We start from the raw sequence: 15,243 nt of genomic DNA on the forward strand, positions 1-15,243 counted from the left end.
TTAGAAAATATGATTTTGATGGAACATTTAATTTCTTGGTTCATGGTGACACCTTTACCCTCAAGATTGACGGAAGTAGGCATCCAATGAAAAATAATGACTCCTCAGTATGAATGGAATGAACACACACTCCATCAATAACTATAAAACTTCTTATTAAGCTTAGCCAACATGCAAACAATATTGGGAAATTAATAGCTTTCTAAATTACAAGTACAGATATCTATTCCTGAAGACAGCATATTGACCTATACATTTACTATGTCTATGATACAGTAATCAAATTGAATATCTGCTCAATTTATAACTTAATTTTCAATAAATACAACAAAGTATGGAACCTTTTTTTTTTTTACTGTTTCCTTTGATCACACTTGTTTTGAATTTATGAAACATCTGATCTTACAACAAAAATAACATGAAATATAACAACTGGTTAACACTATTTATTTGCATATTTACAAATCATAGTATATTCTTCTCTGCACCAAAACAGCCAACTATTTTGATAAAAATGGCAAAAGAATTAAATTAATAATAAATTGATCACATGAAATGCTGTTTTATTTAAATGGGCATATTTCCACCTTGTGTGCATGAATTCTCAGTTTGAAAGGTTTTGTTTGGCACAAAGTTTCTGCAGCGGTGAATGAATTGAGAGTCCCCATTGTTGAAAACATCATGTATCACAAAGAATAAAAAAGCTCCACCTTTCTTGATGTCATCAAATGATTGAATTGGTCAATCACATAATTTGAATAAATATAACATTATTTACTATAAATAGATATTTGATCACATGAAGATGAGAGTTTTTGATTGGTTAACACTTTTCTACGATGACTGTCATTCCCTGTCCTCCACCTATACATGCTGAACCCAAGGCTATGTTTTTGTTCTGTCGACTGAAAAATAAACAGGTATATGATATTGATTTTGTCAAAAGTTAATTGTACAATACCTAAAAAAAAAGAATTAGTTGTTTAATCTATTTATACATTGCATTCTATAAGCACCATCCCATCTGGAGTGATAATATATACCAAGCAGAAGAAAGTTTGACTTTTAAATTTGTTTTTATTAAGGATGTACACCTCTGAGGAGCCAAAAATTTCTAGAATTAAACTTTTTTTTCTTAACCTGATTTTTGGGTTTATAAGACTGTAACAAAATAATTGGTGAAGAAAAAATCATATGGTGGTACACTTCTTTTTTTGCTACGGCCCTTTGAAAATGCCCTATTTTGATGATTTTATCATTTTTCATCGATTTTTACCTATTTTTGGGCTATTATCGGGAAAAAAATCACTTCCACAATTAAACTTTTTTTCATACTTTCTATAAAGATGAAGTTGACCAATCTGAATAAATTTTACTTAAAAAAACTATAGGTAGGTGTTAATATAAGAAAGTTTTATCATATTTTGACGTTTTTTTGTGTAAAATTTACCATGCTGTCAATTTTGTATTTTAAATTTGTGATTTTTCTCAGTTTTAGAACGAAATGCATATTGATTCAACTTTTTTGTTATAAATGATTGAAAAAATACGTATCAAAGAAATTTAAAAAGACCAAAATGATATGGGATGTAGATGATTCTTGTATAATCATTTTTTGTATCCCTAACCCATTTTCTCAAAATTATGGCTAATAATACTAACTTGATTGGTCGTAGAATTTGAAAACTGGATTACTCAAAAACCATTTATTGTAAATACACATTTTTTTTCACAGAGTTATGTTTGATTATAATATTTTTAAAATTCATTGATAATTTCCACTTGTATCACATGTTTTTCAAATAATTCAAGAACCACATTTCAACGAGACTGAAAAGTCAGCAGAATACATCCTTAAGGTTTAGACATAGAAGTGACTTCTAAAAGTTGTGGTGACTTTACACTAAGTTTAAGAATACCATTGACATTTATCAAGTTTTATAGTTTCTAATGTTCATAATCAATAGCCTAATTTCAAAAGAAAAATAAATGAGTTGAAGTGTTTATATTAGTCTTAATCTCTGATTTTATACTGACTTTTTAAACAATTATAGATAAAATCTAAATGCAACCTCTGATGGGTTTTAATTTCAAGTGGTGAAAGACTAGCCTCCAGAGAAATCAGAAAATCTTTATCTATTGAACTGCAACATGGCACACTTTCATGAAGATATTTTTTTTGTTTTTACTCTTGCTCTACATTAACATGATCAACTTGGGTTTAAGTGTTGTAAATTTAGTTTACCAGAGCTAGTCAAGCAGATATTTGAAAGAGTTAAAAACCTAGTTTTTTATGTTGGTAAATTTAGACACCACCCAAGATTTAAAACATACTTACTGTAATTCATGGACTAAATGACCTGTAATTCTAGCACCTGATGCAGCCAGTGGATGACCTAAAGCTATGGCTCCTCCTGCCATGTTGGTAATGTCATTATTCAGACCTAATTCTTTAGCAACAGCTAGAAATTGTGGTGCAAAGGCTTCATTAACCTGTAAAAATAAGAATAAGAAGTACAGTATTAACAATACATTTTGCTATGCAATTTTTGTATGTTATGTTTTTCAAACATGTTCTATGTTGACATAGTAAAATAAGTGGTCATTTAAATTTGATTGGATTATTTTAGTCTTGGTGATGATGACCATTTCTGAAGAAGAGAGAAATAAAAGCATGATTTCTTTGAAATAAGTGATTCTAGTTTATTTGTTTAACAATTCTGCCAAAATCTATTTGTAAAGTTTAATAGAAGTTACTCAATTAACAGTACTAAAAATATTATAATGTCCATGTGAACTAGCTAAAAAAAAAATTTCGTAACGATCTAAGAACTTTCTTTTATATAGATCCATAAATGTTAAAAGAAAATACTATCATAATTAATCAACTCTAATCCTGTCTTGAACTCAAAAATTGTCTGTGAATATTGTTACAAAGCTTGCAAGAGACAGACTTACATCAACTATATCCATATCTTTAACTTCTTTACCAATAGCTTTAAGGGCTGCCCTTGATGCAGGTGCTGGTCCTATACCCATTATCTTGGGATCACAACCTAAAACAAAGATAATTTTTAACTCATTTACTTTGTGTAAGTATGCATCTATTACCATTATGCAAAATTATCTAAAAAAATTGTTCCTGGTTGTAGGGATATTTTGAAAGTCCCTTCCTACCCTCCAACAAACATTTTAATGGAATAGCCCCAACAAAATTTCAAAGTTCATAGATTTGGATTTTTCAGAGTTTAAAAGATCCATATTTTGCCCATCCTGTTTTTCAACCCCTATTTTTAATAAAGAAGAGAATGAACTCACAACATTTGTATATGTAAATAATCCATGCTATATAGATAGCCCTTATTGACCTCAACGATGAGTAACTCAATCGAGTAATATTTCGTTGGAGTCAATTCAATTCTTTATTGACACTCAGACACAGCCAAGACATTGGAGTCATTCATCTGTTGTTATATTAATTGCTTACAGAAGAATCAGCAAATATTTTTTGTTCAAACCAGTCAGATAAACTATTTAAGGAAATCAACACAATAATTATGCTACTTTAGAAATCTAATGTATGTGTATAGATTGTAATTAGTAACTGTTGACATCTTCCATTTAAAAGTGCACCAACAACTACCTTGAATTTTTTCTTTCTGTTAACTCTTTTCTAATAGCTTTTTTAGCAAATTGATAAAAAATAAAGTATACAATCGAAATATGCAAAAAGAAAATGAATTCCCCTAATAATAATCATTTATTAAACAAATTTAAAAAAATGGTTCCTAATGTAATTTTTTAACAAACATTTTGATGGAATTTATGACATTAGCAACATATATAAATAAGTATTTGAATGCCATACAAATCTGATAGTTTTGCTTAAAGTTGAATGAAGTTCTTTTTTTCTTCTATAGATAACCTATATAACAAATCATCATACATAAGCTATTGATTGGTTGACATGTGAAGAAATATACTGTAACTGTTAATAGTCATAATTCCAATAGGTTATGTACAGTTGTAGACCTCAAATACAACCTCATAAATTACAGTAGTGCAAGTCCGTCAAATTTGTTGCGAATGCAACATAATTTTATCTAATAAATGGCAAATAATAACTCATATTTTTTCTAAAGTTATTTTTCATTGTTAAATATTTCACAAACAAATCCCCCAACATTCCGGGAAGGTTTTTTGAACTGTAATTAGTTGATTACAGCCCATTTAGATATTTGACGGACACTGGTGCACTTTTAAATTGAAGATGTCTGTATGTATATTACCTGCAATACCATAAGATACTAGTCTGGCTAGGGGTTTAAGATTGTGGTCTTTGATTGCTTGTTCGTTGGCCAATACTAATGCTGCTGCTCCATCACACACACCCTACAAAACATACTCATTTTGATACAAATTTTGTTAAAATAATTGACTACAACATAATTATCTATTTGTGTGACGCATACATTCATCTGTCTTCATGTTCTTATGTTGTCAGTTATTGAAAGAAAGGTTAATTTTGTGGGAAACATTTCCTAAGTGGATGTCCAAATTAAAATTAAATATCTTACATTTATATAAGATACCAATACTTGTATATGTTTAGCTGGTAAACAAATTTAAAAGGAAACTTCCCAACATATTTAGTATATTTCATAAAGAGTTATCTACCAACTTTCCTCAGTCTGTATGCTAATACAACATTTGAACCTCAATGAAACCACAATATGTATTTCATGTGTACTCACTGAAGCATTTCCTGCTGTGACGGTGCCATTTTTCTTGAATACAGTAGGAAGTTTTCCAAGTGTTTCCATTGTAGTCTGAGGTCTGGGGTGTTCATCAACCTCAAATACCTCTGGTCCTAAAATACATGAAGCAGTTATGGTTCTTGAAAAAAGCCTCTTTTAACTCATAAAAGTTCGACACAATATAGTTTCAAATTTATACTACAACCTTCCTCAAGTAAGGAGAAAATAGCCTAAAATTCTTGACCAATAATTGAACAGTATATTCTTGGTATAATAACAATTATTTAAAATCAGAGAAATACAATAGTGAAAGAAAACATTTTTCTCAATTGTTAGATATTTTTCATGTCTGGGCCTTTTATAGCGGACCATACATTATGTATTTTTCTCATTATTAAATGCTGTACGGTTGCCTATTATTGCTTACATCCTCTTCATTTTAACTTAAATGGATAGTTGTCTCATTGGCAATAATACCACATCTTTCTATATTTTCATAGAGTATAGAATTTCTTCTTTAATTGTTTTCTTTCTTATATTGGTACAGAGGAAATTTCAGAAAATATTTCTTACTTTAGTAGATTGAAAACATTTCGGGACCGTTTTTTTTGGTAGTGTGTGCACTTAAAAAACCCAGAAATAAAATAAAAAAGTTTAAGACTCATACATCAACAGTTCTATTTTTTGCTGGGGGAGATATAACTTTCTACTTTACAAGTCTCTACTGTTAAATGGCTGTTTTAAGTTAACATTTCTCTTGATTCCAGAACTACAGTTAGACAAAAACTCTTAACATATCAACCTACCTTTTCTGCCCTTTAGAGTCATTGGTGTAATTTCTGCTTTAAAAACACCACTGTCTTGTGCTGAAGTATAAAATACACAAAAATCACTATACATGTGGAGTCTTTGTTGAGTAATTTAGCATGTTTTATAATGTTTATATTTCAGTTAAATCACCTTATATTGAAAGCAAAACAATTAATTGTTAATCAATGCAAAAAACATATGTATGTGAAATTAAAAATTCATCCCGCCTACAGTATGCTTGATATTTCCCTTACTGGCAGAATATAATTTGAATAAGAAATAAACATTTAATGTTGTAATATTTAACTGAACTTGCAGAGTTTTGACCTTGCTCCCACCTTGACTGAGCTCGGAAGCCACTCTAGTGGTGGTATACTGTTCTGATCTTAAAGAGTTATGTACCTTGTTTCCACATTGACTTATTTTTGAATCCACTCTAGTGGTGCTATAATGTTCTGTCTGACCTTATTAAAGAGTTATGTACCTTGTTTCCACATTGACTAATTTTTTGAATCCACTCTAGTGGTGCTATAATGTTCTGTCTGACCTTATCAAAGAGTTATGTACCTTGTTTCCACATTGACTAATTTTTGAATCCACTCTTGTGGTGCTATAATGTTCTGTCTGACCTTATTAAAGAGTTATGTACCTTGTTTCCACATTGACTAATTTTTGAATCCACTCTAGTGGTGATATAATGTTCTGTCTGACCTTATTAAAAAGTTATGTACCTTGTTTCCACCTTGACTAATTTTGGAATCCACTCTAGTGGTGCTATAATGTTCTGTCTGACCTAATTAAAGAGTTATGTACCTTGTTTCCACATTGACTTATTTTTGAATCCACTCTAGTGGTGCTATAATGTTCTGTCTGACCTAATTAAAGAGTTATGTACCTTGTTTCCACATTGACTAATTTTTGAATCAACTCTAGTGATGCTATAATGTTCTGTCTGACCTTATTAAAGAGTTATGTACCTTGTTTCCACATTGACTAATTTTTCAATCCACTCCAGTGGTGCTATATTGTTCTATCTGACCTTATTATAGAGTTTTGACCTTGTTTCCACATTGACTAATTTTTGAAGCCACTCTAGTGGTGCTATAATGTTCTGTCTGACCTAATTAAAGAGTTATGTACCTTGTTTCCACATTGACTAATTTTTCAATCCACTCCAGTGGTGCTATATTGTTCTGTCTGACCTTATTATAGAGTTTTGACCTTGTTTCCACCTTGACTAATTTTGGAATCCACTCTAGTGGTGCTATAATGTTCTGTCTGACCTATTTAAAGAGTTATGTACCTTGTTTCCACATTGACTTATTTTTGAATCCACTCTAGTGGTGCTATAATGTTCTGTCTGACCTAATTAAAGAGTTATGTACCTTGTTTCCACATTGACTAATTTTTGAATCAACTCTAGTGATGCTATAATGTTCTGTCTGACCTTATTAAAGAGTTATGTACCTTGTTTCCACATTGACTAATTTTTCAATCCACTCCAGTGGTGCTATATTGTTCTGTCTGACCTTATTACAGAGTTTTGACCTTGTTTCCACATTGACTAATTTTTGAAGCCACTCTAGTGGTGGTATACTGTTCTGACATTAAAAAGTTATGTACCTTGTTTACACCTTGACTGAATTTTGGAGCCACTTTAGTGGTGGTATACTGTTCTAACCTTAAAGAGTAATATACCTTGTTTATATCTTGACTTAGTTTTGAAGCCATTCTATTGGTGGTGTACTTTTTCAACCTTACAGAGTTATGTACCTTGTTTCCACCTTTGCTGTGTTTGGAGGGCATATTTATCACAGTCCTCTCTAGATATATTATATTGTTCTGCTAAGTTTTCTGCTGTGATGGCCATAGGAAGGCCTGTGTGTGAATCTGTTAGAGCAGCCCACATTAGGTCTTCTAACTAATATAAGATAAATTGAAAACAGTAAAGTATTATTTCAATTCTATCAATCATTGTTTATCATGTAAGCACAATCGAATTAAAAGTAAATCTCCTCACTTGCTCATTTTTTTATGCTTGGTCGCTGCGTGGCGACCAAGCATAAAAAATGAGCGAGTGAGGAGATTTAATTTTAACTAGATTGATGTAAACAAGACTTCATATTGATGTAATGGATGGCAATTTGCGTCAGATCCCCGCCAGGTAATTATATTGTAAAAGTAAACAGTGTCAAGGGTTCCAGTTTACAGTGATTCATTATAATTCTAAAATGTCTCAAATTTCAACTCTACAATTAATTATAGTCAGGACTTGTATACATTGTAAGTACTATTGCCAGGTTGGTAAAATAGTCATCCCATTGATTTTCTTCTTTCTTTTTTTTTATTTTTCCAAATTTTATCACCTTTTTTTTTTTTAAATATTTCTAAATTTTGTCATGTCTTTAATAGGATATACATGTTGTGTAAGATATAGGTTTTGCTCTTTATTGAAGGCTGAACAGTAACCTATAGTTGTATATATATCCACATCCTTTGGTTTTTGAAGGATAGTTGTATCATATGCAATCATACCACATGAATGCCCACATCACATAATTTTAACAGTGTATCTGTAATTTCAACTGGTGAAAGTTTTTCCACCTTTTATCAATTACTTCCCTTTGAATTAAGTTTGTTTACCTTAAGATCCTGTCCAAGCTTTGTACCGAATCTGATATTCCTGACAGCGAATGGGGACTGGCTCATGTTATCTGATCCTCCAACTAATACAATGTTACAATCTCCTAGCATGATTTCCTAAAATAGTAGAAACTTTTAATAAGGTAAAGAGATAAATATAAAACTTGTAAAAATAAACCCTAAATATGTAACAGGACAATTACTTACACTGAATTAAACATTTAACATTTAACAAATTCAAATAAATTAAACCCTGAACAGTTTTCTTATTCATTCCTTATCCCTACTTGTATATATATAGGACAAAGCCCACGCTTTACTATGATAACAGCGGGAAACAAAACATAATTCGAGGTCAATATACTATAAGATGATAAAGTTTCATTGAAATCCAGCTACTAATTAATAAGCAGTTGATTGGACAGACAAAATAAATACTACCAAAACAATTGTATACCACATATGAGAAATATCAGAAATGTCAGTGTGTTAAGTGTTTAAGCACTGCATAAAATAGGGATATAAAAATTTCAGTGAATACAAATTTATTATTATAAAAGGAAATGAGTTTATCCTGAACTTTTCTCAAATTTTAAGTTGCAATATAGAGGTGACTTCAACAAAAGAGGCATTTCTAAATATATTTATATATTCTTACCTGAGCTCCATTAACTATTGCTTGGAAACCTGATCCACATAATCTGTTGACTGTTAAGGCAGGTACACCAACAGGCACACCACATCTCAATCCAACATGACGAGCAATGTAAATGGTATCTACTGCAGACTGGAACAAAGAATGAAAGAGGTAAAATTATAGCTTAAATAGAACTTTTAAGATTTCAAAAATAAAATAATCATATATGAGTATCAATATCCATACCCTGACTATGCGGTATGGGCTTTGCTCATTGTTGAAGGCCGTACGGTGACCTATAGTTGTTAATGTCTAGTGTGTCATTTTGGTCTTTTGTGGATAGTTGTCTCATTGGCAATCATACCACATCTTCTATTTTTATCCTGTCTGAAGTTCAGATGAGATCATGTGTAAACATGTTATGCAACACCTATATGAACAACTACCAGGCAATTTATATTAAAACTTCTCTGGTGGCTGTTGGTGACAAAATCAAACTGAAATATTGGCCTGGTAAAATCTATTATCAGCCAATACCATCCTATTTAAAGTTTACTACAAAATGATCAAAATGTAGTGTATTACATCTACCATGACTTATAACGATTCATTGATTGTTGCTTTCTTAACATCCAGTTGCAATTATCTTATATATATTCAGAGCAAAGAACTATTGACAAAAAATGTCAATTAATACAATAAGTTGATCATGCAAGGTTGGATGACAAGAAGGAAGGGTGGATAGGGGTCAAAATTTTGCCTCATAACAGGCCATCTTAACAGGCCATCTTTGGACCCCTCAAAGAGTTGTTGTATTATCAGTCTTCACAATTGACTTTTGAAATATATCAAATGCATGCCAATTTGATAAAATTCATTATTCTTCAGTAGTCTATATACGCATGTGCAAACAAATTTTATTGGATTTAGAGCATGGGTTTATTCGCAAAGCGAAAGAAGCACGTCATATTAGAATATTAATTTTACACTCAAAGAACATAACACTCTCTGTATACAAGGAATATGATTCATTGTCCCAATTTCGATTTGACATGACTGCAAGTTTATACATCCAGCACAGCTGAAGAAGTGCCCTACTTTAGCAAGGGTTTTTCTACCATTAGGAAGAAGACCAAAGTCCCAATACTTCTATATACCACATTCACATTTGGGGTGAAGTTATAACAAAGCGAACAACAAATTTGTAAAAGTCAACATACATGTAACACATTTCCTATAACAACACCACCAACAGCTGCAGGATTAACATTCCCTTCTGCTAATGCACTCTTAGCAGCTACTTCCATCAGATCGGTGGCTGTCTTTCCTGTTAACTTCCCGCCATATGTACCAAAGGCTGTTCTCTTGGCAGATACAATAAACACATCTTTTACAGCTGAAATTTATTGTAAAGTTAATAATAAATGCTCAATTAGTTTTAAATTTTTCTCACTCTTTTTCTCAATGAACTTGCTCCTTAATAAAAAAATTCCAGCAATAAACGTGAATGCACAATTGGTAAAGTAAACACCAGTGTCTTTGAATAGTACTTGTACTACTCTAAGAACAGTTATCAAAACCATCTTCTAAAACATAAATGTTATGTAAAAATGACAAATAGATGTTATCATAGTTAATACCATATTAATAAGTTCACTTGTTTGAGACTCTAAATTCTAATCTTTAAGTTACAATGTAATGTATATATAAATTTAGAGAAAAAATTGGTTCAGCAACAAATCATTTTGCAAATACACACAAATATGAATAGTCCACGCTGGACAATACTTTGCCAACCCAGTGTTCTCCCCAGAAATTTTGGATAGCATCACATTTGGCGTAAAAAAATAAATTGTATTTTTTTTCAATGTAATTTATCGTGTCGTGGCAACGCTTTTATAATTTCCTTTATGTTATATACATTATTGTTTATTACAAAATGTATTATATTGTTTGTATGCTATAGGCCCTTATTTGGTAAATAAAATATTCTATTCCACCCTATTCTTTGTTTTTATATTGTTGAATTCATAACTGAGAATACAATTAAACTATAACCATGATAACAGTATTTTCAGTTTATGTTTTCTATATTCATTTATAGTTCCAGAATTATTTTTTTCCTCTTAGTCTAAATAAAAATATATGTGTGGTTCCAGTTACCCTACCTATACCCAGCTAAATGAATGAATGGTTTATTATAGTGCAACCTGTATAGATACAATTGCACTAAATATGTAGGAAAAAACATGGGTTCTTAATAAAAAATTTGAATAGAAAAAATTCTTTATCATGTCTTTGAAACATATTGGTTCATGGTCCCAGTTGTTTCCTTTTACAAAATGATATATTTTTAACAAAGTTATCTACAAGTAGTCTGTTAATGCTTAGTTTTCTTTTTATGTATCATTGTTTTCTGTCTACTGTGCCATTTGTGCATATGTAGTTATTATTGTAAAATGCGGATTTTTGTCATATCTGGTCCGATTCCGATCAGTAGTTTACACTAAAATATTAAATGGCCGCCGAAAGCAATGAAAAATACGAAAATAAACAATGTTTGACAAGAGATTTGGAATGAATATGGCATTTTTAATGCATTAAATGGATGAAACATAAGCACAAGCAAATTTTGATCACTTTCTAAAGAAAGTACAAAAATTATTTTGCCCAAAATCAAAATTTTCACTCTCGATTTAAGGGGGTAGACCTTGGTTCAGGGAGATAACTCTTTAAATCAGTTAAACGTTTGTAAAAGTCAAGTTCATCAATGTTTTTTAAGCATTTACCTGAAACAGATTGAAAATAATCTATGAAGCCTAGAAGCTTAGAATATGTTTTTGAAAATGGTTGACACAAACGTACTGATGATTTTAAGAGTTATTTCCCTTAACTTAGGTCTACCTCCTTAATAGGAAGAGAAAGAAAGTACTACTAATATATCAAAAGTCGTAAAAAGCTAAGACTCAACCTCATTTTAAAAGAGAAAAATTGTTTGTTTCTTTGAAATTTCATTTAGCAAACATATATTTCGATTTTTTTTATGATTTTCTGATTACGTTTTCTCCTTGTCGAAATTTGCCGATTGCAAACCACGTGGTATTAATCATGTCAAAGTGACAGCTTGGGGTATTCGTATCCAAACAGTTATCACCCAAAGGGCAATTAACACCTATTTAACCACTCTAAATTGCCTCTATTGTCCGACTTGAAGGGATTACAATTAAAAGTGATCTATTTTTTTTTATGATCATAAGTGGTAATTAGATGAAAGTTCAAAATTTAGGAACGAGAAAAATAACATCCTGAAAATAATTATAGCGTCGCGGTAATTTTTATAGCGTCACGGGAAAAAATATAGCGTCGCGGTACCGCGACGCTAAAACGGCCTGGGGAGAACACTGCAACCCTGTAACTTACAGTATTGTCTTTGGTCATACATGTAGATCATGATACCCCCAATATTGAACCTTTAGAATAATCACAATGACACCTTACAGTTTATTCTGATGCCTTATCAACATTTAAAACAGACAAGTTTATACTATTTACTAAGTCACTTCTATAGACAAGACCATTTGTATAAATAATATGAATCTGTACATATAGTCATTATACATGTAATAATTGAAAAGAAAGGCAAATGATACCAAATGCACCTTCAAACTTTAATATTACATTTGTTTGTAGTTGAAAAAACAAATATGATAACACAAAGCCTATGCATTATCTTTTTTTTTCTCAACTTATAATTATGGCTTCTCACATCTCAAATCTTTGTATAGAGAAAGTTGCAATTGGAGCTATTACTTAGGATGGTGAACATGGTGAAGGCTACTTGAAGGGCACAATACAGAGGTACAATGTACTTATAAACTTCACTTTAAAGTGAAGAGCTAACTGAAAAATTATTTATATATATATATAGGTTAATATTAATCAATGTAAATTGTAAATCTGTCCTCTTATCACATATCGCTATAAACAATTGTATGGTTTTCTGTATTGAATGAATCAACAAGAATTATCAACACTATCATTTGTAATAGTAAGATATGGATACAGTTGTAACATTTTATCTTAGTATAAAGATTTCTTTTTACATTTTCTTTTTGTAATACACTTGAATTAAATACATTTGATTAATTCACACACCTGCTATAAGGGGAGATAACCAAAAACTTTACAAATATCTAGGTTGTTTTAAAACTTAAAAATCTTTATTGTACTTCAAAAGGCAAAAAGGAAAAACAACCAAAAGATAAACAATATACAGTATACTAAACACACCACAGAAAACCAAAAACTTGGAGCAACATGAACCTCACAACAACAAGGGACGGGGAGGGAGGGGGAGTGGCAAACCTGCCAACTATCCCAGTTGACCTGCATTTTAAAATTCAGTAATGCTTATTATAAACTAAATTGACCTCAAAACCTATATTCTAACAATATAGAAGTCAATTAAAACACTTGGTATGACAATATAAAAGGAGCTTAAAATTGCAATAGAAATTTTGGAAAAGTTAGCAGATATGCCCAAGGGTATTGATCTCATGTGGTTCTGATGGGTGAGCTGATAATGCTCCAAGTGTGGCAATTGTCCAGAAGCTAATGTATGTAAAATCCAGGTGATAAGTCTATTTCAGTAGTTCATATTATTTTGAACAGTAGAACAAGTGGCAAGATCCAATTGGCAATTCTATATCCTTTGAAAATTCTAAACAGTTGACCAATACAAGTATCATGTATCAACCCCCTTGATGACATACTATAGGCTTATGGAACATGCTGTATATACTTTTCTTTTAAGATATATATGTTTTCATTAAAAATATAAAAGGTATTAAAATATTGCAACATCATGATCAGCCAGGTATGTTCAAAAAGTGCAAAGTCCAATTTTAAAACTTATTAATTTTCTTGTATGTAACTGATAAGTACAGGGATGCAAATGTGTTATATTCTAAACAGTTTCTTGTTCAAAGTATATTGAAAAGTTGAAGGTGTTTGCTTTACCTCGTGCAAGTGCCATAATGTTCTTCCTAGCTAACCGGCCTATTAGCAAAATTTTCTGTTGTCAGATTATCTAAATTGAAAACAATTTCGGGAATGTCATAATTCCGGATATACAGTGAAGGATCCCAAACGATCCCAAGCGAGGTTGTTGAAAAGAGTAAAAGACTGGTTGGATTTTTTCACGGAGAAGAATTTTGAAAGTTTTCAGGAATTCCACACTGACACCCCCTATTTGCATCTCCTAAAACATTTAAAATACATTTCATGTACATTTAGTAATAGATTACACAAAGTTCAGCCAAATAATAATTTAAAATAAAAACTTAAAATTAGAATTCTGCCCGTGCAGAACGAGCTTGAATTTCCCGCCATTAAATAAAGGTGAACATGTAAATTGCTTAATTGTATTTTATTATTCATTAATATATTGAAAATAAAAACAACTCTTTATTAATACTGTAATACCCAGTTGCAAATTTAAAATCAAGTTAATTATAATTACAATTTAGGCAGCAACCATTTGATTTTCTGGACAAATTTTTTTTTCGCCTGTGGCGAAAAACAATCTATTTTTTTCGCGACAAGTCGAAAACAATTTTTTTCTTTTAATTTTAGCATTACATATAGTGGCAGCTGAGGGTGAAACAAACAAATTTTTTTTCCCAGAATCAAAAACAAATTATTTTTTTCTCCAAAAACTGGAAACAAACTTTTTTTTCCAAAAAAAACCATAGCCCCCCCCCCCCCCCCCCGAAAATCAAATGGTTGCTGCCTTATTTCTTCTCTGCTGACTATAGATCCATCATGTAGGCACACAGGACATCGTAGGTGACCTCCATTTTTACTGCCTTTTTTATTTTATTCGTTTATTTTTATTCCGCCTAATAACTGTAATACCCCAACCCCCTTTTATATATAAAATTATTACTCCTTGCCAAGCAAGTCTGTTCTCATGACCGATAGCTATATAAGAAGTCAGAGACAAATCAAAGTCAACACTACAGGTCTGCAGCAGAAATACACTCCTGTTCTTCTGTCTGACAGTAAGGGGACTTACATCAAAAGAGAGGTCACAAATTTGGATGCACTTAATATACAATTTGTAAACCAGTCTAGTTCCAGACTAAGGGATTCCATTTTATTGGTAAGGAACAACCTACATAAACGCACCAAAAGGTTCAAACTTATACACGTTTATGTTTGGTTAGGTATATGTGACGCTAAAACCAAAGAAGGGAAATACATGTACCTGAAGCTCAGATTTCAAAACACATCTAGTATTCTGAAATACATCAAGGATAAATTTGAAGATCTAACCCTAGCAATAAAGGTATCCCGAAAAAAGAATACTCCTAGAGTAACCCTTCTTGAAATTCC

The 15,243-nt window shown here is 31.2% G+C and overlaps 1 protein-coding gene across 1 annotated transcript; it reads right to left on the reverse strand.

Moving 5' to 3' along the window:
- Positions 1-430: 430 nt before the first annotated feature.
- Positions 431-13,987, reverse strand: LOC143083120 (3-ketoacyl-CoA thiolase, mitochondrial-like). Its single transcript, XM_076259349.1, has 11 exons — positions 13,867-13,987; positions 10,068-10,243; positions 8,869-8,997; positions 8,211-8,327; positions 7,341-7,488; positions 5,564-5,623; positions 4,755-4,870; positions 4,290-4,392; positions 2,959-3,056; positions 2,339-2,493; positions 431-905 (listed from the first exon to the last, which is right to left on the reverse strand). The coding sequence occupies exons 1-11, from the start codon at positions 13,880-13,882 to the stop codon at positions 824-826; spliced, it is 1,200 nt and encodes a 399-aa protein (XP_076115464.1). The 5' UTR covers positions 13,883-13,987; the 3' UTR covers positions 431-823.
- Between the last annotated feature and the right edge of the window lie 1,256 nt (positions 13,988-15,243).

The sequence above is a fragment of the Mytilus galloprovincialis genome, chromosome 7 (assembly GCF_965363235.1).
Source record: "Mytilus galloprovincialis chromosome 7, xbMytGall1.hap1.1, whole genome shotgun sequence".
Taxonomy (NCBI): Eukaryota; Metazoa; Mollusca; class Bivalvia; order Mytilida; family Mytilidae; genus Mytilus; species Mytilus galloprovincialis.